Source organism: Dermacentor albipictus, chromosome 2 (assembly GCF_038994185.2).
Source record: "Dermacentor albipictus isolate Rhodes 1998 colony chromosome 2, USDA_Dalb.pri_finalv2, whole genome shotgun sequence".
NCBI classification, from domain to species: Eukaryota; Metazoa; Arthropoda; class Arachnida; order Ixodida; family Ixodidae; genus Dermacentor; species Dermacentor albipictus.
The window spans coordinates 196048745-196072128 of record NC_091822.1 but is presented as its reverse complement, the minus strand read 5'-3'; the positions used below and the strand labels follow the sequence as shown (position 1 = coordinate 196072128).

General features: G+C 46.5%; 1 protein-coding gene across 1 annotated transcript in view; it reads left to right on the top strand.

Annotated features, from left to right (window-relative positions):
- LOC135898558 (histone-lysine N-methyltransferase MECOM-like) overlaps positions 1 to 23384 on the top strand; it is a 224991-nt gene that overhangs the window by 99572 nt on the left and 102035 nt on the right. The window contains exon 4 of the mRNA XM_065427575.1: positions 19555 to 19669. Coding sequence (XP_065283647.1) covers positions 19555 to 19669 — 115 coding nt within the window. The remainder of the gene's footprint in view (positions 1 to 19554; positions 19670 to 23384) is intronic.

The following is a 23384-nucleotide window of genomic DNA, read 5'->3' as shown; positions in this document are numbered from 1 at the left end:
TGCCACGAAACATACACAGCGGCGTTAACTTTTGCAACAAACTGTTCCTTCGCGTTAGTTTGTAAACAATATGCAAAACCAAGACCCCGAGGCGGATAAAGCTAGTGGCGATTTCGTGGTGGCCTCGAAGCAGCTCCAATCAGGCACGCGCAGCACACGCACACGCACATACGTAAAGAGAGGCAGCTTGACAAACGACGTGGTCGAACGGTCTCTTCCAATCCCCGCAGTGTTCCTGAATGAGGTGTGTGTGTTGGGGTGGGGGGTGGGGGAGGAACCACTCCCAACATGGCGGCTTGCCCCTTGTCGTTTCTGGGGCGCACCGCCCACGAAGCGGCAATTGTGCCGTGCAGGCGAAACACCGCGTCGCCGCCTGCAGCGATGGCGCCAGCTCGCTCTGCGCCGCCACGCCATGCGTGCGAGCGCTCTCCGCTGGCCAGGGCGCGCGCCGGTGGGCGCCGTGCGCTGCTCCTGCGCTCGCTCGCTCGTAGCATTCTCGACGCCGTGAACCGCGCCTCGGTGACATCCGAAACTGCTCGCCAAAAGCACGCACGCTTCGCGCCACCGTCGTCCATCTATTGTGCCGCTTGCAAAAAATAACGAGAAGAAACTCATTCCACTAGTTTATGCTTGCCGCTCACCTCGGTCAACTAACTACATCAATCTAAACCGAGTTACTCTCTGCCAGGACAACGAGGGAAAATAAGTAGGAAGGGTAAAAAAAAAAAAGTAAGGATGCGAGGAACGCGTAAGGAAGGAAATAAAATCAGAATAAAATGTTTGTTTTCAGGTTGTTTTCATTTTTTCATGGCATCTCCGTCCCGACTACTGCGGTTCACATGTTTTATTCGTGACGCACGGACAGCCTCAAATGACCAGTATGTCATAGATAGATAGATAGATAGATAGATAGATAGATAGATAGATAGATAGATAGATAGATAGATAGATAGATAGATAGATAGATAGATAGATAGATAGATAGATAGATAGATAGATAGATAGATAGATAGATAGATAGATAGATAGATAGATAGATAGATAGATAGATAGATAGATAGATAGATAGATAGATAGATAGATAGATAGATAGATAGATAGATAGATAGATAGATAGATAGATCCTCTAGCCTGCTACATTTACAGATATGTTGCTGCAGCAAATGAAGTCTCACTTGGTCCTAATGGCTGCGACGATGTCTACCCCTTCTGAACATTCATGATTTAACGGCTGAGTTCACACACATTCTGCTATCGCGCCACGGTAGACGCTCCTCCCAATATTCATGTGATTCTACACGACTCATATGACTAAAATAATGATTTTAATTATTCGCTTCATGTAGCTATCTGCAAGTCATGTTCGAATACCTAGCGTTTTCTTCAAACATTTGGTTTAGCGTTTGTTGCTCTTTCGTTCTATGTGAATTCTCAATTGTACCCACAGCTGCTATAGCTCTGCAAGTGCTGCGATATGTAAAATAAACAAATAAATAAATAAATAAATAAATAAATAAATAAATAAATAAATAAATAAATAAATAAATAAATAAAAAGCACAGACCATTGTCTAGTTTTACCAAACGCAGAAATATCGCGTGCGTAATGTGTATACGGTACGGAGAGGGACAGAGAGCGAGAGAGTGAGCGAGCGAGCGAGCGAGAGAGTGAGAGAGAGAGAGAGAGAGAGAGAGAGAGAGAGAGAGAGAGAGAGAGAGATGAAAACATTGGTGGAAACTCGGAATTTCATAGCAAATTCCATTGGGTAAACAAGATCCCTTTGAAGCGCTCGAAAATTGCTGAAGTATTGATGGGTTTGGCCAGACCAAGTTTCCACGAGTACGATAGAGCAGAAAGGAATAAACACTTAGTTATGCTGGCCGTACATGTCCACATGCACCGACTATAGACCTACTATATACGTTATTGTTAATGGTCAAGCAATCCGGATAAAGCTTGCTTGTAGAGAAGGAAAAAAGTAATAGAATGGAAGGCAGAGAGGCTAGTCGTAGTAACTGTCCTGTTGGTTATTCTGCACTGGAAGAAGGGGAAGTGGCTGAAAAGATGAGGAGAAAAGAAGAGAAGATGTGAGAATAATTTGCGCGTACAAACAGGGTGAAGATGCCTGACAACGATTACAGTCTTTCATTACACACGCACGCACGCGCGCTCGCACACACGAGCATACCTTAGTTTTGTTTACACACACCTTAGTTAGAAAAGTCACACAGAGGGAACGGGAACAGACCCACTCGCACACAAACATCGTACAAGTCGCAGAGTATATCTAAAGAATCTTGCAAAATCTACGTTACAGGCTTGTGCTGACGACTCTACTGCGACAAAGGACAGTTTCTGTCTGGATACATTTTCAAGTAGATGCGTATAAAAAACAACCGACAAACTGACCCGACTTTGGCCAATTCAATGGCTGGATTCATGTACCTTCATTTACTGATTAAAGGCGGCAACATCTCCTAAGTACCATATAATAATAATTAAAAAACTGACAATTTGTCACCTTTCCCGAAGTTGTGTGTATAAGACATTCATGAACAATAAACGAGAAGAAAGGGGGTTAACCGATGGGCCCGATTCATGAACAATAGTCACTCAACTATCTTTCTCTTTGCTTCCTTTTTATAGCTTCTGTGAAGCGCTAGACAAGATTTCAGCTAAAGGAGGAGTCAGGAAAGGATCTTTGTATACCGCATGTTTTATTTTAACGTTAACAAAATTTGCTGAAATTAAAGAAATATATATTCAGACGCATTTAGAACAAATATACTTATTGAGCTGGAATATTCTAAGAGGAGGAGGAAGAGGAGGAGGAAGAGGAGGACGAGGAGGAGGAGGAGGAGAAATAGACGGAAAGACAGGGAGGTAAGCGAGTTCACAGACCGGATGGCTACCCTGTGCTGGGGAAAGGGTTTAGAGGGAACAGAAGATAATAGAAAAGAGAGAGAGAGAAAAGGATGCATAGAAAGGCAGGGAGGTTAACTAGAGGTAGTTCCGGTTGGCTACCTTGCATGGGGACAGGGTGAAGAGGGATAAAAAGAGAGCGAGAGTGGAAGGGGAGATAGAGAGAAATAGAGACGAGGAAAAGATGTTAAGAAAAGGAAATAAGGACGGAAAAACAAAAATAAAAGAGAAAAAGGAAAGGAGAATACGGCACTGCTTAGAGTCTGTCTCTAAGATCAGTCCTCCGCAAGAAGCGCAACAACACTTTCAAAGTCTTCTGTGCTGAGGACGGCCTCGCCCACTGTCCCAGGGCCTTTTCCTCCGACAAAGGGCGTTTGTCAAGACTATCTAGCACTCTTGAAAGTTCGTTCCTGGACGCACTGAAGTTAGGCACTCACAGAGAAGGTGGGCGATGGTCTCTTCGCATCTACAGTTACCGCATGTAGGACTGTTAGCAATTCCGATCCGAAATGAGTATACCTTCGTGAAGGCCACGCCAAGCCACAAGCGGCATAGAAGCGTTTCCTCAGCTCCAGATAGTCTTGACGGAAGGCGGAGCCGTAGATTCGGATCCAAGTTGTGGAGACGAGCGTTGGTAAATTCCGTCGAGTTTCACTGTGCAAGTGTAAGTTCACGTGCGAGCGAACGAAGCCCTGCAGCTGCGCATGTTCTGGGTAACGGTATAGCTATACACAGTGGGGACTATCATGAGCAGATCGGAGGGCCTCACCTGCGCGGTCGTTTCCGTCGATAACACAATGGCCCGATATCCACTGATATGCTGTGTTGTGTTTTTTTTTTCTCTATCGCGTGGTGGAGAAGGAAGTCTTATGTCAGCGACTAATTGTTCATTCGGTCCATGACGAAATGGCGACATAATGCACTGGAGTGGCCTTTGAGTCAAATAAGATTGACCATGCCTGTGACGGTTCTTTAATTACGAGCCCTAGAGCAGCATGGAGGGCGGCGAGTTCTGCAGCTGTCGATTATGTAAAATGCGATGTCTTGAATGTTATGGTGACGGACTTTGCGGGACCACCGAGTGCTTCTGCTGAGCTTGCAAAAGAAACTGAACCATCAGTGTAAATGCGAAGGCTTCCGCTGTGTTTCTCATACAGGAGCAGTAGTGTGGTTGTTGTAGGGCTAAAAATGACGACTCTGTTTTCTTTTGGATTCCAGGAATGGTTAGAAGGGCTTCGAGGGGATGTAGGTGCCACAATGGTAATGGTGGTCTTGCTGCAGGTGTGAAGTTCGAGGGAAGAATGTAAACCCGCCAGAAGATGCTGACTATCTATCAATCAAATGAAATTAAATAAAATTAATTTCCCCACAAAACTATATTAAGCGACCAGGCACAAAGCATCCATTAGGACTTGATTAAAAGTCTGCGCCCCTTACAACAAATAGGCATTTTTTATTGTGCACGTATAAAATCAGTGATTCAAGCTATGGATACCATGGTTGAGGCCCGTCTTCCTCGCCAAAGCCAGGAGACTTTAGAAGCTTTAAATTAAGAAGCGGCGCCCCGTCCACCGTCTCACCTCAACACACACCGCGGGAAAGGAAAGAGAAAACTGGTGTAACCGTAACCACAGCTCGTACAGAGTGGCGACTACAGCGTAGTCAAAATAATATATGTTTTTCTCTCATGAGCATAGCACGGTACGAACGTTCGTTTTCCTTACGCTTGGGCACAAGCAAGCTTGTTATGCGCTCGCACCGGTATGCAGCGCACGGCAGTTAGGACGGAGTAAGCGAAGCCGCACACGGTGTTCGGGAACCAGTGGAAACAAAGCTTAAAAAGGCCTCTTTTGCCCGTGGCTGGTTCGCGCCCAAATCTCGCGCAGACATCGCAATAGCCGGTATAATGCCACGATCGGTCGCAGTTGCTTGCGTGCCTTCTGAGATGAGATAAACAAAATAAAATAATTGTTCTATACCACTTTCGGCAAGCTCCGTCGAAGCGTGTTCTCAATGAGATTTTGCACTGGCTCCTCGTGGCGCCTTACCGCCTCTCGCCCCAGGCGATGACAAACTGTTATTCTTCTATCGGACGGACCATCTAATAGGCTAGCGCAGTCGTCAAGCGCTGCAGTAAAGAGAGACGTGTACCAGGAAACGCAATCGGCAAGCGAGATCTGAGCGCGAGAAGGCGAGCGCGGTTTAGGCAAAGCAACTTTTTAACGCCGTCCGCAGTAATTGCTGGGGGCCCGTGGCACGGCGCTGCAGCAGCGGAGAGCGTCGCACGGAGCGCGCGACGCGGTGTAGCTGCGGCGCCCACGCGGCACAGCACAGCCGAAGACACGCGGGCGTGATTTCAATGAGAGCTGCGTGCCGCAGGCTAGAGGCGCTGCTCAGTAACGAGCTCGCGCGCGACGCTTGCCGGTCCTGCGGGAACCAAAGCAGCAAGAACATTGGACGTGGACACGCGTGGCGCCCAGCTGGGACGACCGATGTGGTGTAACAACAGGCAGGTTAAGCGGTACGCCAGATAGGAACGCCAAAATCAGTTAGCGCTGGTAAAGTATTTCTTTCCAAATTTCATTTTCGTTCATTTCGCGGTAAGAGGTTGATTACCAGAAGAGAAAGTGGTCAAACTTACATTTATAGAATTGTGCATCGAAACCCCACGGAGAGCCAACGCAAAAGTATGAAGTGGGTTTCAAAGTACTTCCTCGTATTTGGGCCGATGAACGTGGGAAGAGTTGCGAACACCGTATTTACGAACCATCCCTTGCGCTATAATTCTTTTTAAGAAAAAATCCCAGTCAATCCGCAAGCAACACACACCATTCCCAAAGATGACCAGCCTGTTGCAGAGAACACTTACGAAGGAAACGTTTTGTCAGTACAGTCGCTGGAAACTGTCCGAGTTTAGTGTCTGGATCATTCAACATAGAACGTGCGCATCCACGCTTGCGGATAAGAAATTAACTTGGCTCCAGCAGTCGAAATTTGTGACGTTACGACGAGCTGGTGCGAGAACTTCCACGTGGCGTTGCCAGCTCTGTTTCGTTACCATGCGCAGTTCACCAGCCGCAATATATATATAGGCTCATTCAACGGCTCGTCTGCATAGTTTGTATGCGCACGCAGGCACGTATCGACGAGGGCAAACGCTGCAAATGTGGGAGGTTTACCCACAGAGGTATCATTAAATGATTGCGAAGCTCGGCCAAGTCCAAGTCTCACCCTGAGCAAAATTTGGCATTCGACTGGCGACTGGTCGTGAATCGGAGGGAGTCTGAGGTTCACGAGTACCCGAGCACTAGTATTTGCGTGCATTTAGGTCGGGAGTGTGATCGAGAGCTTTTTGATGCTACCTTTCTCGTAAAGCACGACATCGTTTCGTGCTGGTATTAGTTCGATCTGGCCGAAATGTAAAATGCAATGGCTTTGAGATGTGATTATTAATAAGACATTACGTAACAAACCGATGTTTAAGCAGGTTTAAGCGGCCACAAAGACAAGGAATCTGCGCTTTGACTCCGTGTGTTCACACCGTGCTATTAAGATGTGTTGGCAACGCCATTAATGCAACTTTCAAGTACGCCTTCATGTTTTTCGGAACACCATTTCTGGCACTTTGACACTTTGCATTTTTCGACCTGCCACCCTGTTGAGTAAAATGATGGTCGGGAGCAAGGAGGGCTGGTCAAAGAGAAACGCGCTCATGCGTTGCCAGAGTATGTGTGGAACAGATTACGCGGACACACGTGAAGCACTTGAACGGAAGAAACGAGAGCGCGATCGCCGCGCACTGACTTCCTACGGTGGCTGCTTTCCCGCACAGCTCGGTTCTTTCGCTACAACGGCGCGCCGGTCTGCCGCGCTCGTTGTCCCGCGCGATGTTTCGAGCGGGTATCACGCCGCAATCACCGAAGCGCGTGTGCGCCGCCTCGTGTGTATCTCTTTGACCCGCGATTCGCGCTCGCTACAATCACAGCGATTTTTCGCGGCCCGCTTTCGACTTGAGCGCGCCGCCTAGGCTGGGCTGTTCGGCGCGAAATGCAGGAAAGCCCAACCCCGCCAAGAAAACTTTCGAAAGGGGCGGCTCTATTACGCACCGTTCGCGAACAGTTTCCCAATGACTGCCGCTGGCCTGCTCAGGGTTCGCCATGGTGCCCCCCCACCTCTTTCTTTCCTCCGCTGCAGCACTTCGTTCGAGGCGAAGCCTTGCACCGACGCGCGTAGCCAGTCGCCCGTGGCCGGCGCGGAACCGGAAATTGGACGCGCCTGCCGCTGCTGCTCTTGCTCCAAGCGCGTTCTCGTTTTTTTTTTCTCGTCCCTTTTTTTTTCTGGCGTTCTCTCACTTTCGAGGCCTCTCCCTTTACGGTGACTCGCTTTTCTTTCTTCCTTGAGAGCCGCTCATTGCGCAGGGCTGGTCAAAAAGCGGCGCGCTGGCTCCTCGAGCGGGTAGTCGCGCGCTCCTTTTCTCCAAGGTTAGAGCGCGCAACCGGCGCAGAGAAGGGAAACGGTGACTGCGGGCGCCGGCGCTCGCCTTCGGTCATCGCGCGAAGAAACGGAAAAAAAAAATTATCGAGGAAGCCAGCGTCGTGAGGCGCGACGCGTGACAAGCGCGAGTCGACGCTCTTTGTGCGGAAGGCAGCAGCCGGGGAGAGGGGTGGGCGTGTACTGCGTTGTTCCGGGTCTCTTACCTAACTGTTGGACAAATACCTGGCCGCATCTGTGCAATGACCGAAAGAGGTCTCCGGGCCTTCGGTTTCGCTCCAGGAGCTTGCCGCACGCAGTTAAAAGCGCGAGGAACAACCTTCAGTAGCACCGAGTACCGACTTGCACGCCCGCATCACAACCGCCACAACGCTGCCGTATGGGCGACGGCCACGAAAGTTAGCCACAAGGTTCTTTCCAAATAGTACGAATAATCCATCATTCCTTCTCTAACTTACATGTATGCATGTTGTGCTATAGGCCCTTCGCACGTCCGCGCGGAAATTATGCACGCGACTGTTAATCAGCAGGTTCGCTTTTTCACGCCAAGGCCCATGACAGCGCAAACCATTCCTTTCAAGCTTCATCGTTTTCGCCCTTCGTCATTCGAGCGGTCGAACACAGCCCCACTGCCATTACCGTTTGATGCACCGAGTTTCCTAGATAAATTGCCGGAGAGAACTGTGACGATAGAGTCTAAGGAAGCCGCAAGTATGGTGATGCGTAGCCAAAACGAACTCTTGCGATGGACTTCTGAATTTTTATCAGGTCGCAAAATATTTGTGCAGACAGGTGAAGGAAAGAATGCTGCACATGTTGTAAGACAGGGAGTACCACAGGAAGCGTACTGAGCCCTTTTATTTTTAACTGTGTCAAGGCTGATTTAACAAGAAAACTGCCATCACAGTTAAGATTTTCACTGTATGCCGAGATGCGTGCATTTGGACATCTGGGTCTAATGTTCAATTACTTCAGATGGCATTGCAAGACGGCATAAATATCATTAACCAATTTTCGAGAGAGAGAGAGAGAGAGAGAGAGAGAGAGAGAGAGAGAGAGAGAGAGAGAGAGAGAGAGAGAGAGAGAGAGGAATGTTTCTATCACAAGCAAAGACAGCCTGTATTGCTCTACACTCGGAGACAGTTAAAAAATTTCACTCTTATCTGCAAGGACATCCTCTAATGATTGTCCCACAGCATCGATTTCTTGGCATAATACGTGATAGGCAGCTGTCCTGGGCACTCCACGTAAAAAAACTCGAAAACGAGGTCAATGCCATATTGACTGTACTTCGAAGACGTGCAGGCACATGATGGGGTGGATTAATATCCTCCATGCTGACTGTTTACAATGCATTAATACGACAAAAAACTGCGTATTCCGCGCCCATCTTGCATGAACTTTCCCACACGTCAAAACAGGGAATTCAAAGACTTTAAGCTAGTGGAATACGAATATGTCTAGGAGTTCCATGAGCGACTTCTAGCTGTCTTGTAATGGCTGAGGCTCGACAATCACTGTTTCCAATTATGAGAACTAGAAAAACACGCCGACATTATTTCCGTCTTCAAACATATCATAAAAGCCACCCATTGGCTATAGACACAATGAAACGATATAGAAGTTATTCTCATAAAGAAATTTGAGAAAATGTTCATATATTGTCAGCAAATGAATTTTGGAACCCAGATGTCGAATATCCTCCATGGCTCCTTACACTTAGAAAAATCGAATTGTCAGTAGACGGGATATTCAGAAAAAGATACATGTTCATTAAAGCTGCTCAACAACTAACAATTTACCAGATATATAGGCGTTATTCAGGATACAGACATGTCTATATGCAGATGGCTCCAGTACAGCAACCTCTTCAACTTCAGCATTCATTATACCGCACCTCAACAAACAACAATCATTTTAGTTATCTCGCGCGACTTCGTCCACAATGGCTGAACTATTCGCAATCCTATGTGCGATAAAATTTATAGCGTCAGGAAGAGATGCGCAAAAATGGGTAATCTTCAGCGATTCACAGGTGGCTCTAACATCACTCTGCAGCACTAAAGGAAAAACAGCCAGCGATAGTCTAATATACGAAACACTTAAAGACCTCACAAAGGCTAGCGAAGCGAAGCATGAAATAGCATTTCAGTGGATGCCAGTGCATTGTACTATTCCTGGCAAAGCAGCAGCCGATGAAGCAGCCCGACAAGCACACCTCAAATATGACGTGGTTCCGCTCCCAGTATCAAAGAATGAGCTACGCTGTATTATAAGGATAACGCCTTTAAAATTCGTAAAAACACGTGGTTTCACCAGAATTCTAAGAGCTCGGATTTGTATCATACTGATCCCGTTATTGAATTCAAATTTCCATTGTCATTAGACAGAAATATGGAAACCCTTATACATCGATTAAGGCTAGGCAGTGCCTACACAAAGCATTTCTTACGTAGAATTGGGCATGCGGATACCCGCGAATGTGATTGTAGATTTGTAGACGAAGATATATACATCACCTCCTTCTAGATTGCTCACATCACGATAGACCTAGACGCCGACTTACATCAAGTCTAATTTCATTAGATCGCAGACCTTTCAGTTTAAAGAAACTTTTGGGTCCTTGGCCAACAGCGGCCTTGCAGAAGAGCACTTTAAAAACACTAAAAGCTGTTCCCGCGGACAACGGCATTGTTGGCCGCTATAATGCTTTTATGTTCCTTTCATTTCAATGTCGATGTATGTATGTATGTATGTATGTATGTATGTATCAGTGGCGTAGCCAGAAATTTTGTTCGGGGGGGGCTACGCCACTGGCCCCATATATATATATATATATATATATATATATATATATATATATATATATATATATATATATATATATATATATATATATATATATATATATATATATATATATATACATATATATATGGGGCCAGTGGCGTAGCCAGAAATTGTGTTCGAGGAAGCTTTAGCTCGGGTGCTCCTATTTAAATACATGTAGAAGGGGAATTCGTTTTTCGCTGCAACCACTTCACCAAATGTGAGGAGTTTTGTTGCATTTAAAAGAAAAAGTTTAATTCTAGTGACTACTGGTTTCGAATTTTTCATTTAGGTGGTCAATTATTTATTACAAATTGGCCAAATCAAAAATTTTCAGAAAACGAAACTATCCAGCTTAAAACTCCGTGACTCAACAATGAAAAATGATATTACAATTCTGTGAATTGCATCTAATAGTACATCTACAGCGGACAAAATGGATATGTCACAAATGAATCTGAAAAAAATTTAGTATTGTGGAAATACGGCTTCTGCAGAACCCTTGTACACAACGTAACCAATTCACGTAAGATACAAATTGACATAGCAAACTTGTCCGCTTTGACTGTTATAATAGATGCCGTTTACAGAACCACAATGTCTGTTCTTCATGCATAGCTATTAGTTTGTAAACGTCGTTCTTCTATTTTTTCAAACTTTCGAATTTTTCAAAATATTTTAAACAAAATGCAGGCCCTAAATCGAAGTTGTGTTTCCAACAGAACTAGGATTGAACTTTCTCTCTCAAATGCAACGAATTTCAACAAAAGCGATTAGCAGGATTATCTAAGAAAAGCGTTTCTGCGTTTTACAAGTATTCGAATAGGCCGCATCGGATTGGGCCCGAGCTAAAGCTTCCTCTTAAACAATTTGTCAAGGGGTCAAATCCATGAATAATAACTGCATTGTCATTGCCAAAGATGCTGCAAACGAATTCTTGAACGCTACGCAAAGTCAAAACAATAAAATATGTATTTTTTCACAAAAAAATATACTCGTATGTGCCAAAAATTTTGCCGAAAATAACTGATATCAATGCTTCCATATTTTTGTCTATTCAAGTAAAGAAAATATCACACAAACTTTAGAACTATATCAGTTCAAAACCAGGAAAGCAGTGCATGCCACTGATATGAAAAATTAAAAGGCAATGAACTGAACAAGTTGAGGACAAATATGTTAACGAAACTTTGTCATTTAAGAACCGTGCTTACATTCTTGTATATATGCAATGGCCAGTGAAAAATCTCAATGACGCTGTCGTTTGTTCCAATGTATTACGCAGGAGTAGCTGTCCCTTGTCGTGTATCGTGAGTAATTGCACCGAAGTCATAGTCGCAACAGAGGGCACGTATAAAAAGCAGGAATTCTGCAAGATATACGAGGGCAAGTCAAATGAATGTGAGCCAACAACGGGGTACTTTATTTAAAAGTAGTCTTCATGAGAATTTAGACATTTGTCCCATTGACTAACGAGTCGAGTGATTCCCGTCTTATAAAACTCCTCGGGTTGCTGCTTCAAAAAGTCTGTATCTGGTTCCCTTGAGCTCTTTTTTCGGTTGCCCCAAAATGTAGAAGTCGCAAGGTGACAGGTCGGAGCTGTATGGCGGATGCTGCAGCATTTCCCACTTGAACTTTGCCAGTTTTGTATTAACCACATAAGCGACGTGGGGACAGGCACTGTCGTGGAACAAGATGACCGCATTCGTCAATTTTCCACGTTGTTCGTTCTTGATTGCGACACACTGCCGTTCTGGCGTTTCACAATATCGGAAACAATTGATAGCCTCTCAAGATCTAGCAAATTCTATCAGTAATGGACCCTGACGACCGAAAAAAAAGTCAACAACACCTTTCCAGCGGAAATGATGGCCTTTGCGTTCTTTGGGCGTGGTAAATTCGAATGTTTCCACTGTAAGCTTTGCCGTCGTGTTTCAGGCTCGTAGTAGTGGCACCAAGGTTCGTCCCCGATCACAAATGCAAACAAGAAGTCGTCATCCTCATTGTGATACCCGATCAGATAAGTCAAGGCAGCGCGAAACTTCTCCGTCTTCTCGCGATGGATCAAAATCATGGGGATCCATTGCGCACCAAAGAGCCGATAACCGAGAAGCTCATGAATTATGACGTGAACCGAACCGTGACTGATGTTCAGACGGTCTGCCAGTTCATCGATGCTTATCTTCCGTTCTTCTTTCATCAGCTCATGAACCTTTAAAATTGTTTTGGGGGGTGATTGCACGATGGTTTTGGCCCGGTCTTAAAATGTCTTTACAACGTCCTTTAAACCGTTTGCTCCAACGCTTCACAGTGCTCAATGAAATGCCGTGTCCAACGTAAACGGCAGCCATACGGCGATTAATTTGTGTTTTGGAAACACCTTTAGCTGTCAAAAACTTCGCGACACCGAGCTGTACAACTTTTGAAGTGTCCATTATGTGACGCAACCATATTCAACCCAGTGTATGAGAGCATTAAGGAACAGTTATCTTCACACCTGCGTGTCACTTTTGTAAATGAGACATGCCGTTCTCCTACGCGCATGCCTCGCAGATAATGAACCGAACCATTATTGCGCGGTTAGGGTAGGCGCACTTTCATTTGACTCACCCTCGTACATTAGAAATGCAGATACAATGGGATATACAAATGCGAAAATACGGCTTGATAAAGGACAAAAAAGTGTCACTGGAAACAAAGTTCACTGCCTGTATACACAAAACCTCGCAACAAGATATTTAAGTATACGTATAAGTATCCAATGAGTCTATGTATGTAAGAAAAAGTAACTGTATGTAATGCGTCAAACAAGGCAAATAAACATGTTGCACAATCACGGAAGGTGGCGCGCTTGCTCCCCGCTTTTCTCCTTTGCGCACACAAGACTGAGCCACCATCGTCGGCTCACCCATTCCACCTCCCCTCCTACGCTTTCACTCGCACATACTGCATGCAGCGCGTTGTCACGATGTTATCACCCTTGGACTTTATACGAAACATGAGGGCGACGGCGACGGCAGGAATGCGCCTGGAGTGTCCATATAATTGCTGTCGAAATAATATAATAAACGTATCCGGCAACTGAAGCGTCCCATCGCCCATTACTTTCCGTAAAAGAAGTATCAAATTCGAACTTTCACCATGCGACAATTCGCTGCGCCGCAACAATGTATTTTTTTTTTTCTGTGGGGTGGAGGCGCCGAAATGAAAAAAAGAACGCATAGGAAACTATGTTGGCCGGAATCGAATGCTTACATCGGGCACCTAATGGGGCTACGGAATTAATACCGAAGTAAACATGAGTCGATTGGCCCACTGAGAACCATATGCATACTGCTCAGTATCCTACACCGGCGACACAAGACTTTCCGGAAAGGTTCCGCTCAAGGAACGCGGTGCAATCCTTCGAGTCCCCACAGTGACGGCGGCGAGCGACCATTGTTTTTTTTTTCTCGTCTGCTAGCCAGAAAGCTTCCAAAACTCTGTCAGGTGAAAATCCACTCGGCCAGAGCAAACCGAACGCCCACCGAAGTGCACCGCGCGGTGGTCGGGGCCATACCAGAAAAACATATGCGCTCTGGCTCCCTCTGGCAGCCTGCGGGTAGGGTAGCGAGAACAAAAAAAAAAAAAAAAAAAAAAAAAATTGAAGGGGCTCAATGTGCCTCGGCGAATAAAAGTCAAAGTAGAAAAAATAAATAAGAACGTAGTTACTTTGACTGGCTTTAGTGTCTTCACATAGATGTTCTGGCGTAGGTTAAAAAAAATGTTCATATTTCTTTATGTGACATGACGGCACAAATGAACCACCCCAACGCATCGTCTCATTGGACCACGCTGCGTGCTTTGTCGACTCGTCTGCTAGTGTGTTGATTTGGCTTGTCTCGTTGTATGTTCCGATGTAAGACTTTAGAAAAGTCAATGGACCTTTGGCGTCAAATGTTTAAGACAACATTAAACCCACAAAGTTCCGCAATTGAAAATTTAAAGCACAACTTTGGAAATGTCAATGCACGTTTCACATCAAGAGCTTATTAGATTTATACCCATAAAGTTTCGCAATTGATATCCATGCGCTCCATAGATTTCGTGGCCTCAGTGAGATGCCGCGGCGAGCCCGCTCACAATCAAAGCGCCCTTGAAACTTTGTGCTCGGATGGGACTGCTTGGCGTTATGTGACTGCCGGTGTATGGGCGTTGCCACGATATCGAGCCCGAGTTCGCAATCTTTACGGTTAAATGTCTTTTCGAGCGTCAAAAAGACATTCTAGACAAAATCCAGAGTGATTTCCGGCGCCGGGGGTCGCTTTGGTCGGCGGTGCATGGACAGCACGAAAAAATTTCGGGGGGGGCTGAAGCCCCATAAGCCCCCCCCTTGGCTACGCCCCTGGTATGTATGTATGTATGTATGTATGTATGTATGTATGTATGTATGTATGTATGTATGTATGTATGTATGTATGTATGTATGTATGTATGTATGTATGTATGTATGTATGTATGTATGTATGTATGTATGTATGTATGTATGTATGTATGTATGTATGTATGTATGTATGTATGTATGTATGTATGTATGTATGTATGTATGTATGTATGTATGTATGTATGTATGTATGTATGTATGTATGTATGTATGTATGTATGTATGTATGTATGTATGTATGTATGTATGTATGTATGTATGTGTGTGTGTGTGTGTATGTATGTATGTGTGGATTATATTACGCTGACTGTTCCGTTGTGACTATATGTGATAACACATTTACGCGATGTATGTACCACCCGCTGACTAGAGACTACTTTTAGGCGACACTATCAGTTGCATTTTTGAGACTTTCTTCTACAGAACTGTCAACTCATTTAACTTGTATATTGTATATACCGTATATTTCTTACGTCATACTGTTACTGTGAAAACGCCGCTTGACATGTTCTGGGGCTTGTATGAAGAAGTTATTTAATATGTAATCTTGAACTTTGTGTGTCGAAGGCTGGACTCATTCAAGAACTGAGTAGGCGGCGCCTTAAATTGTGCGTCAACACATTTTTATATAATATCCAGAAAAAAATGAATGGTGGGTAGTACATACAGATTTGCCAACCTTCTTCCCTCTGGTTTTAAACAGCTTCGTGATTTCACAAATTGGTCTTTTTCAACAATGTATTTCTTTATATAAGCGACAATTTACAATGAATACACACGTACGCAGGACCAAATTACGTTGCTGCGCTTAGGAAGCTATGGTATAGAAGCTACGATTACTTTGAATCTTGGGAATTAAAGCGTGATATGTAACGTTATGGGATCGTCTGAAATCACAATCACGAATATTAGATAAATTCATGCATTCTAATCTACATTTTCTTGATAGCTGAGCAATCGCAGCGTCAGAGTTCCTTCATTGGTAATTTTTGTGGGAAACTGTAGCTTGATGCGCGCAGCACCAGGTGTAACGCATGGAGGCAAAAAAAGAACAAAATGAGATGAAACGGACTGGTGAAATTTGTAGCCGCACGTTTATCTTCCATTTTATTCTTTCTTACCCTCCATGACCGAATGAGTGATCGCAGACATAACGGCGGCTCGGCGGCGTCCAAACCAACGACGAATAGGGAATAGAACATAAGACGATACCCTTCTTTTCAAAATAAGGCCCTTGGACATGTAAAATTCTATGCGAAAGCTTGCTTATCGAAAAAAAAAAAAGAATTTTAGTAGCTACGCAATGTACTGACGCTAAGCTATGGACACGTGAGGCTACTGCATAATGGTTTAGCATACCATAATAAACACTATCCTAAGCGTGAGAGGACTAGCCCCCTACCCCTGCCTTCCTATATGGTGGAAGGGGAAGGGGGTCATCGCAATACAGAAATCCCAGAATATTGATCTGTCGAAGGCTGTCGAACATCTCCCAATGTCAACAAGGGCTGGTATTAACAAAACCTTTGTACGCTATAGAATTGTTCGTAAGAGCAAGTACCAGCCAATTTTGATATGAACACATCATTTGCGGAGGCGGCCAGCCGATGACCAGTTCACTTATGAATGAACGCGTTTGAGAATCCGGTCCCAGGAACTTCTGTGCTTGGACATTTTCACCTCCGCCTTTCCCTTTACCTTCAGGCAGGCTTCATCATCGTTTTAACCGGTCGGCGCACATTGAAACCGGTGTGCCGATAGTATAAACAACAGCGCCTGAAGCAGCGCTCATGTTCAAGCATCATCAACTTTCCTGAAATTTATCGACGCGCCGAGCACTCTCATGTAACAGGCATATAGCTGACAACTTTCGCTGTATACCAGGAGACGATAGCGGAATTGCGACACAGGTCAACGCTGCCTTCGTGAGGGAGTACTGATGTTAGCGGCAAAACCAGCAGAGCGTAAGAAATCGTGCACGCAGGAAAGAGCTGACAGGAATAGTTGAACGACTAGTACTTTCATTTCGAAGCCAGACTCAGCAAGGAATAAGTGCTGGGCGAGCTGGTACATGGGTCAACTAAGATGAAAACCAGCGAAAAAAAAAAACGCACATACAGAAACCAGGAGCCAACATCGTCCTGTGTACTCCTTGTGTCTGTTTTCTTCATTAGTTTTCATCTTAGTTGAGAGAGAGAAAGACAGAAGAAAGGAAGGAAGGTTAACCAGGAGCAGAAATCCGGTTTGGCACTCTACGCTGGGGAGAGAGCGGGCGGGGGGGGGGGGGGGTGCAGATGGGAGAGGGAGAAAGGAAGGAAGCTTCGGCGCAATCCCATCCGGCCGCTATCCTCCCATACTATCGCGGCACAGTAGCACTCGTAGCACTATGCTCAGGTTACTGCCGCTTGCTTCATCTTAGTAAAACCAGACATTGTCTACAAGAGGAGCCTTAGTGAGCGGTAGTGGATCGATTTCAATCACGCATTGCTTTTCGAAGCGCGCCGAAACCTCAGTACACTGCTGTTTCTTGCATCCGTTCCAACTGAAGAGCAGATGCCGCCACCAGGGATCGAACTGGCAGCCTCGTGCTCGTCGGCGCAACCACTGCGGAGTCGCAGACAAGTGGAATCGCTTGTCGTCGTCAGTGCTGCCATTTGAGCGCGTCGTTATCGTGCCGTTCCTCCGATGGAGATCCTTTCGACACGCCCAACATTTCTTTTTCGCACTGACGTAATCCACGACCGTCGGGGAGGAAGAATTGGTTTCCGCTGCCCTTTCTAAGTGACGCGTGCGTCGTCGCACTGAGAATCCGCATTCTCTGCTGCTGGCACTTGGGTTCTTTTCTTTCCGAAACCGCGTCGCAGCGGCAGCAACCTTCGAGGAGGCGAGCAGAGGGCGGCTTCCCCCGCGAGCAGCCGCTTTGTCGGGGGCGCGATGCGTATCGGCGAGCGAGGCGAGCGAACCGATACGGCGCGCGTCCTTCGGGCCGAACCTTTGTTCCGGCCGACAATGGCGCGCGCGTCGCGTGCAGCTCGCGTGGCGGACAATGGTCCTCCCGAGGGGGGGCGACTTTTTAAACTGGGCCACGACGTTGTTGCGTCAAGCACGCGGTGCCACCACTTTCGCCGCGGCCCGCGCCTCGAAACTGGGCCGGCGCGGCCGGACCCGGGCCTCGTCGGAGCGCCTCCGCCCTTGGCGGCCCCCGCTCCTCTCTAATGACCGCCCGGCGCACAACAACAACACTGCTCGGGGAAAGCCGGCCGACGTGCGACACAGAAGCCGTTCGCCTCGCTCGCCGACCGGTGAATCTTAACTCGGGCCGCGCCCATGCGCAGCCGCCGAGGAAGTCCGGTGGTGCGAGAAGCCCGTACCGCCCGCCTCGCTTACGGGCGAGCGAGCACCACTTTACCCCGGTATACGATTAATCGTGCGGAAACGGCGCGGAATGCCGAAATTCCGTACTTTTCAGTGCCAGTATTATAGTCGTCACAATTGACATTTCGCTATGTGAATCCGACCGAAGCCCGCCAGGTCGGTTTGTCGGACTGTAATTCGGCGACCCAACTGGCGCGGACTCCGGGACGAATCGAGGGGGCGCCGATGCGGGTCAGTGAACGTTTATATGTTCGATGGTTTCACTCTCTCGGCCCGCTTACGATCGTGTGCGGATTACTACGCCATGCTTCTGGGTGAATCCGTTTTAGCTTTGTTAATTCACACAAGACTAGCGCAAAGGAGGCCGAACAATTGTCGCTCACCAAGCCAGTTGATCTCAGCTACATATGCTGCATCAGGACGCGCAAGGCGCTAAGCGCAGCACTAAAGAAGCAGGAATTAATCGAGAGGATCGGGGGCGAGGTATCGGTGGCGCTGACGTGCTGTAGTGGGGGAGCTGGGAGAGGCGCGCTTCCGACGTGAATCATCGTCGTGATAACAAAGTAACGCAGTTACCAGAACACCAGCAGGGTCACATTTAACGTATGACTATGTGCGGTGACCACTCCTCCATGAGTGAGTGGACCGCATGGACAGATGCACCGCAATATTTCAACGTGTAGTCTGATGTAATACAAGTGTACCGGCCTGAAACAGACAACACTATGATGGCGATATGATTATACAGTTTAAATAAATCCTCGATTTCGTCTCTTCTGCCTCTGGCTCTGACGTTTATGTTACGTGATAATTCGCTGAAACTAACAGCGTTTGTGCAACTCCATAGTCCGATTTGAATAAGTCAACGGTGTAGAACTATACATGCAACAAAGATACAAAGCGAGCAGAATTAAAACCAAGGAAAGCTTATAGTAGTAGTTTGAAACGTTCATTGTCTTAAAAAAGAAAAAAAAATCAGGGAAGGGAGGGAAAGGAACGGGGATGAGTAGAGGTTAAGGTGGGGGAGGGGGTAATTGAGGCGCTATGTCTGGAAACGCCGGAGCTGTCATTGGATACGACACCCGGGCTGTGCTGTACGCGGAAATGAATAAATATTTGCCGTCATTTCAGTGTTGTGGAATAATATAGCATTCTATGCCATGCGATTCGCATGCCATGCGATTCGCAATATTGCACTATAGATAAATAAATGTCCATCTCATATGTGTTCACTGGCCTGTTGGTATTAGGGTTACTCTTATCGGCACAACTGGACGCCATTTTAGCTTCTTTCTTTATTCTTTCTTTCTTCCTTCTTGAAAGCAGGCCACAAAAAATTATCGCCGCCCAAAAATATATTGTTTTTATGTGCGAGAAAGAAGAAAACGCCAATTTCTTGGCTATTATCTTATACTTTACGATCATCGGCGTTAGCTTTGACTGCACCTTTACAATTGGCCGTAATCTCGAGTGACTTGGAGAATCCGGGGCTGACGCAACGGTTGCGCTTGCAGGTTTTCCTTGAACTGAGCCGTGGCTCTGCTGGGGGCCGCCAGGAGCTCCGGCTCGCCTGCCTCGAGTCTCTGGAGCCACCGAACAGCGCGCCACTCTCTCATGCGTCCGCCAACGGTGAGTACTGCTGCTCCTCTTGCACTCGTCTCAGTGATCGGCGGCGGAGTCCCCTGCTCCCAGAGGACGTTTCCTTGATTGCCTCTGCCGAGGTCTTCCTGTCCTGTCTCGAATGCAAACACGCTGTATCCGCTCCCGTGAAGGCGGCGTTGACAACGCCATCATGACACTGTTCACGTCGATACTACTCAGAAAAAAAAGGGATCAATATAAACTTTCTGTGGTGAAAGACAACATATTATTGTATCGTATACACTATACATGGTATCACCTTGTCATGACCGACCGACTCATGGATAAATTAGCAGCTAAACATTAGTAAAAGCTGCAATTTTCGTGACTGCGACATTTGCTTTTGCGCCGGTCTACGTTACACAGGATTAAAAATAATTTCAGCGCGTTGTTTTGGTGAGAGGCAGTCATATAATTTGATATGATGGGTAAATAACTAGCTGACTTTGTTCTAGCAATTAGTGAATGAAATTTTCATTTTTACAATCGGTAATTCAAGCTAGAATACGATATATAAGAAGTATTGCCGTTCCTTAAAGATGCTGTTAGAATAAAGTAAGGTAGAGATAAAAAAGAAAGAAATTAAGCTTTGTAGTAGAACAAATGTTGGAAGTCATACACAAGGTATCTTCATACAAACTACCAGGCTTACCCCGCCCGTCGCAAACGCCTTAATAACTATTATTGGTCTTTGTAGGACTTACTTCGTGAAATTTATAAAAATTATATTATGGGGTTTTACGTGCCAAAACCACTTTCTGATTATGAGGCACGCCGTAGTGGAGGACTCCGGAAATTTAGGCCACCTGGGGTTCTTTAACGTGCACCTAAGTCTAAGTACACGGGTGTTTTCGCATTTCGCCCTCGTCGATATGCGGCCGCCGTGGCCGTGATTCGATCCCGCGACCTCGACATCAGCATCCTAACACCATGATCACTGAGCAACCACGGCGGGTCCGTGAAATTTATAACCCACTCAAAACATGTAGGTACAGGTTGGTGGCTCAAGCTCAGGCGTAATCTGGTGTGATCGGCATGTCTTTTTATCATTGTTATTTCATTCGAATGCCATCTCGTGTATTTATTATCAATAGTTCAATAGTAAGTTTAATTCTGTTTCGGTCAGGTCCTTTGATGATCCGGGCTAATAATATGGCTTCGGTCATTGTTCAAACGCGCAGAGCCTGTACGGGATGTGGTCTGTAAGTGTCGTCCCGTAGTGGCGGCCATCGCAAGCACTGGAAGTGAACAAGCGAGCTCCTATGTAGCCACTCTTGCAGTGCAGGTAGCGCATGATCCGCAACCGTCGGGTTCTTCCGGGCGGAAATGTCGCCGCGCTCAACGACAGCTGACTCGGAACTTTTCTTTTTCCCCCCCCATTTAAGCGACTCCATATACCTGCGGCGGTGCCGAACAGGCCAGGACTGTTCTCGCTGTACGCACACCGTTCACGCATGGCCGGGCGCCGCTCTCGTCGTCCTTCGGGCGGCTGCGACGGCAGCCCTCTCTCCTTGAAGTCCGAACTGCCGTCGACCCAAAGGCTGGCATCTCCGGTGAAGACCGTTGGGACCAGCGTGCCGTGATCGACGTCACCTGGGGGGTCCGTCGCGTATCACTGATCGCGTACACCGCGAGAGCGTCTCGCGCACTCGAGTTCGCACCGAAACACGTCGCGCGCATGCAGTGTCCACGCGAACAGACGACTCGGAACGACGCCGCGCACGTCGGGTGAAGAGCCGCGGTGTGACTTGTTGTTGCTGACGCGCGAGCCCACGCCTTTGTCGACTGCACGGACGCACTACTGCCTCACTTGCCATTCGCGGAGCTGTACATGGGAAGAAGCCGGAACGAAAAGAAGACTCGTCAGGAACACTAGGGAAGGAGGCAAAGAAAAGAAAAGAACTCGAACTCTGGGTTCTTAGGCGCGAACCACGATCCTCACCACTTGGTGTTCTTTAACGAGCACCTAAATCTAAGTCTACGAGCGTCTTTTGCATTTACCCCACCATAAAAATGTGGTCGTCGTGGTCGGAATCGGACCCGAGACCTCCAGCTCAGCAGCTCAACGCTACAGCCACTATGCTACCGGCGCGTGGAAGACAAAGAGTACAAGGAGTATTAGAAAAAAAAAAGAATTAAGAGAAGGCTAAGCAAAAAATCTCGCAAAGACTGAACCTTAATCAAATTGGGTGCGCGTGTTATTAGAGGACTCGGCTTCGAAACGCAATAAACGATATCATTTTATCCGTCTAGTGCTAAACTCCGTCTGTACCAGACGGTGTTTCACCTATCTGGCACATTTATTCCAGGGTAGAAGCTTAGAAAGACGAAGCCGTTACGCTGACCTAGTCACCTCACAGCCCGACCACAACAACATGTAAATCGCCGCTTTCTTGAATAGTGAAATTCTTAATCTTGGTACGCGACAAGAGTTAATTGCTGATTGTCGTCTGTGACAAAGTGAAAAAGGCGCTGCCAGTGGTCGGACGATTCATGTGATTGCATCTTCAGCAAGTTGAAGACATCGGGTGTTAGAATCCTGTAAATTCAATTGTGGTCATTGCCGAGCAGCGCCAGGTGGAAGAGTCGACAACCAAGCATTCCGTGAAATGTTATTTAGCGCTACTCCTAAGTAATGAAACTGCTTGCTCTTACAGAACCTGCGCGGCCCAAGAATGTCTGGCTGTGAACTTCTGACATTAGCATAGAGCCGTTATCGAAGCCGAATTCGGCCAATAATAGGAGTTGAAAACAGTTTTATTCAAGAATCCTGAAGAAATGTAGCAAGTGTGAGCTATGAATCTTTGTTGAAATGTATCGTTACTATTCCTGATGTCATCATTGTGTTTTTCATACTTCGTGCACATCGGCACTCCAACAGTTTACATTTTGTTACCCTGGTTTCTTAATTATTCTTGTTTTACTGGGGCCTGTATGTGAACAATTTGAGTATTTGTCAATTTTATTCTCACCATCTTGCTCCTGGCTTACGCCCCGTAATAGGTACGTGGCATAGTTGTGAATCATCATCATCATCATCATCATCATCATCATCATCATCATCATCATCATCATCATCGTCATCATCATCATCATCATTAATAGAGCGTTAGTTAGAAAGAAGCAGCGCCTCGGACGCAATGCGACAAAATTACGCTCTTGGATGCAGAAAATGTTGACGCAACACGAATACAATATTTCCAGTGCGTTTTTCCGCCGTGCATCCATACGTCAGAGACTAGGGATCTTAAGAACGTGGCTGAAAAGCATAAATCATACAGTAAAAGCGAGGACGTCGGAGTCGCAGTAAGCGGCAAGAAAAACCCACGGGCGACGCATTTGGATGGAGGCGAAATGCGAAAACGCCCGGGTTCCATGCATTGGGTGCACGTTGAAAGAAAGAACCCAAAGGTGGTCGAAATCCATCCAGCCCCCCACGCCCCTAATACGGCGTGCCTCTTCATCATGTCGGGATTTCGGCATATAAAACTCCAGAATTAAATATTTTTAATGAGAGAAAGAAGAAGTGTTAGTGAATGAGTAGCGTAGGCACAACCTCAGATCTTACATGCGATAGCCTTGCGTTATTTTAACGTGTGCCCTCGCTCACTATGAGCCGCGCTCCAGTTGTCACGCCGCTGTCCTTCCGTGCAAACAAATCACCGTCGCCGTGGAGCCCACCGCACTCACACCACACGGCACA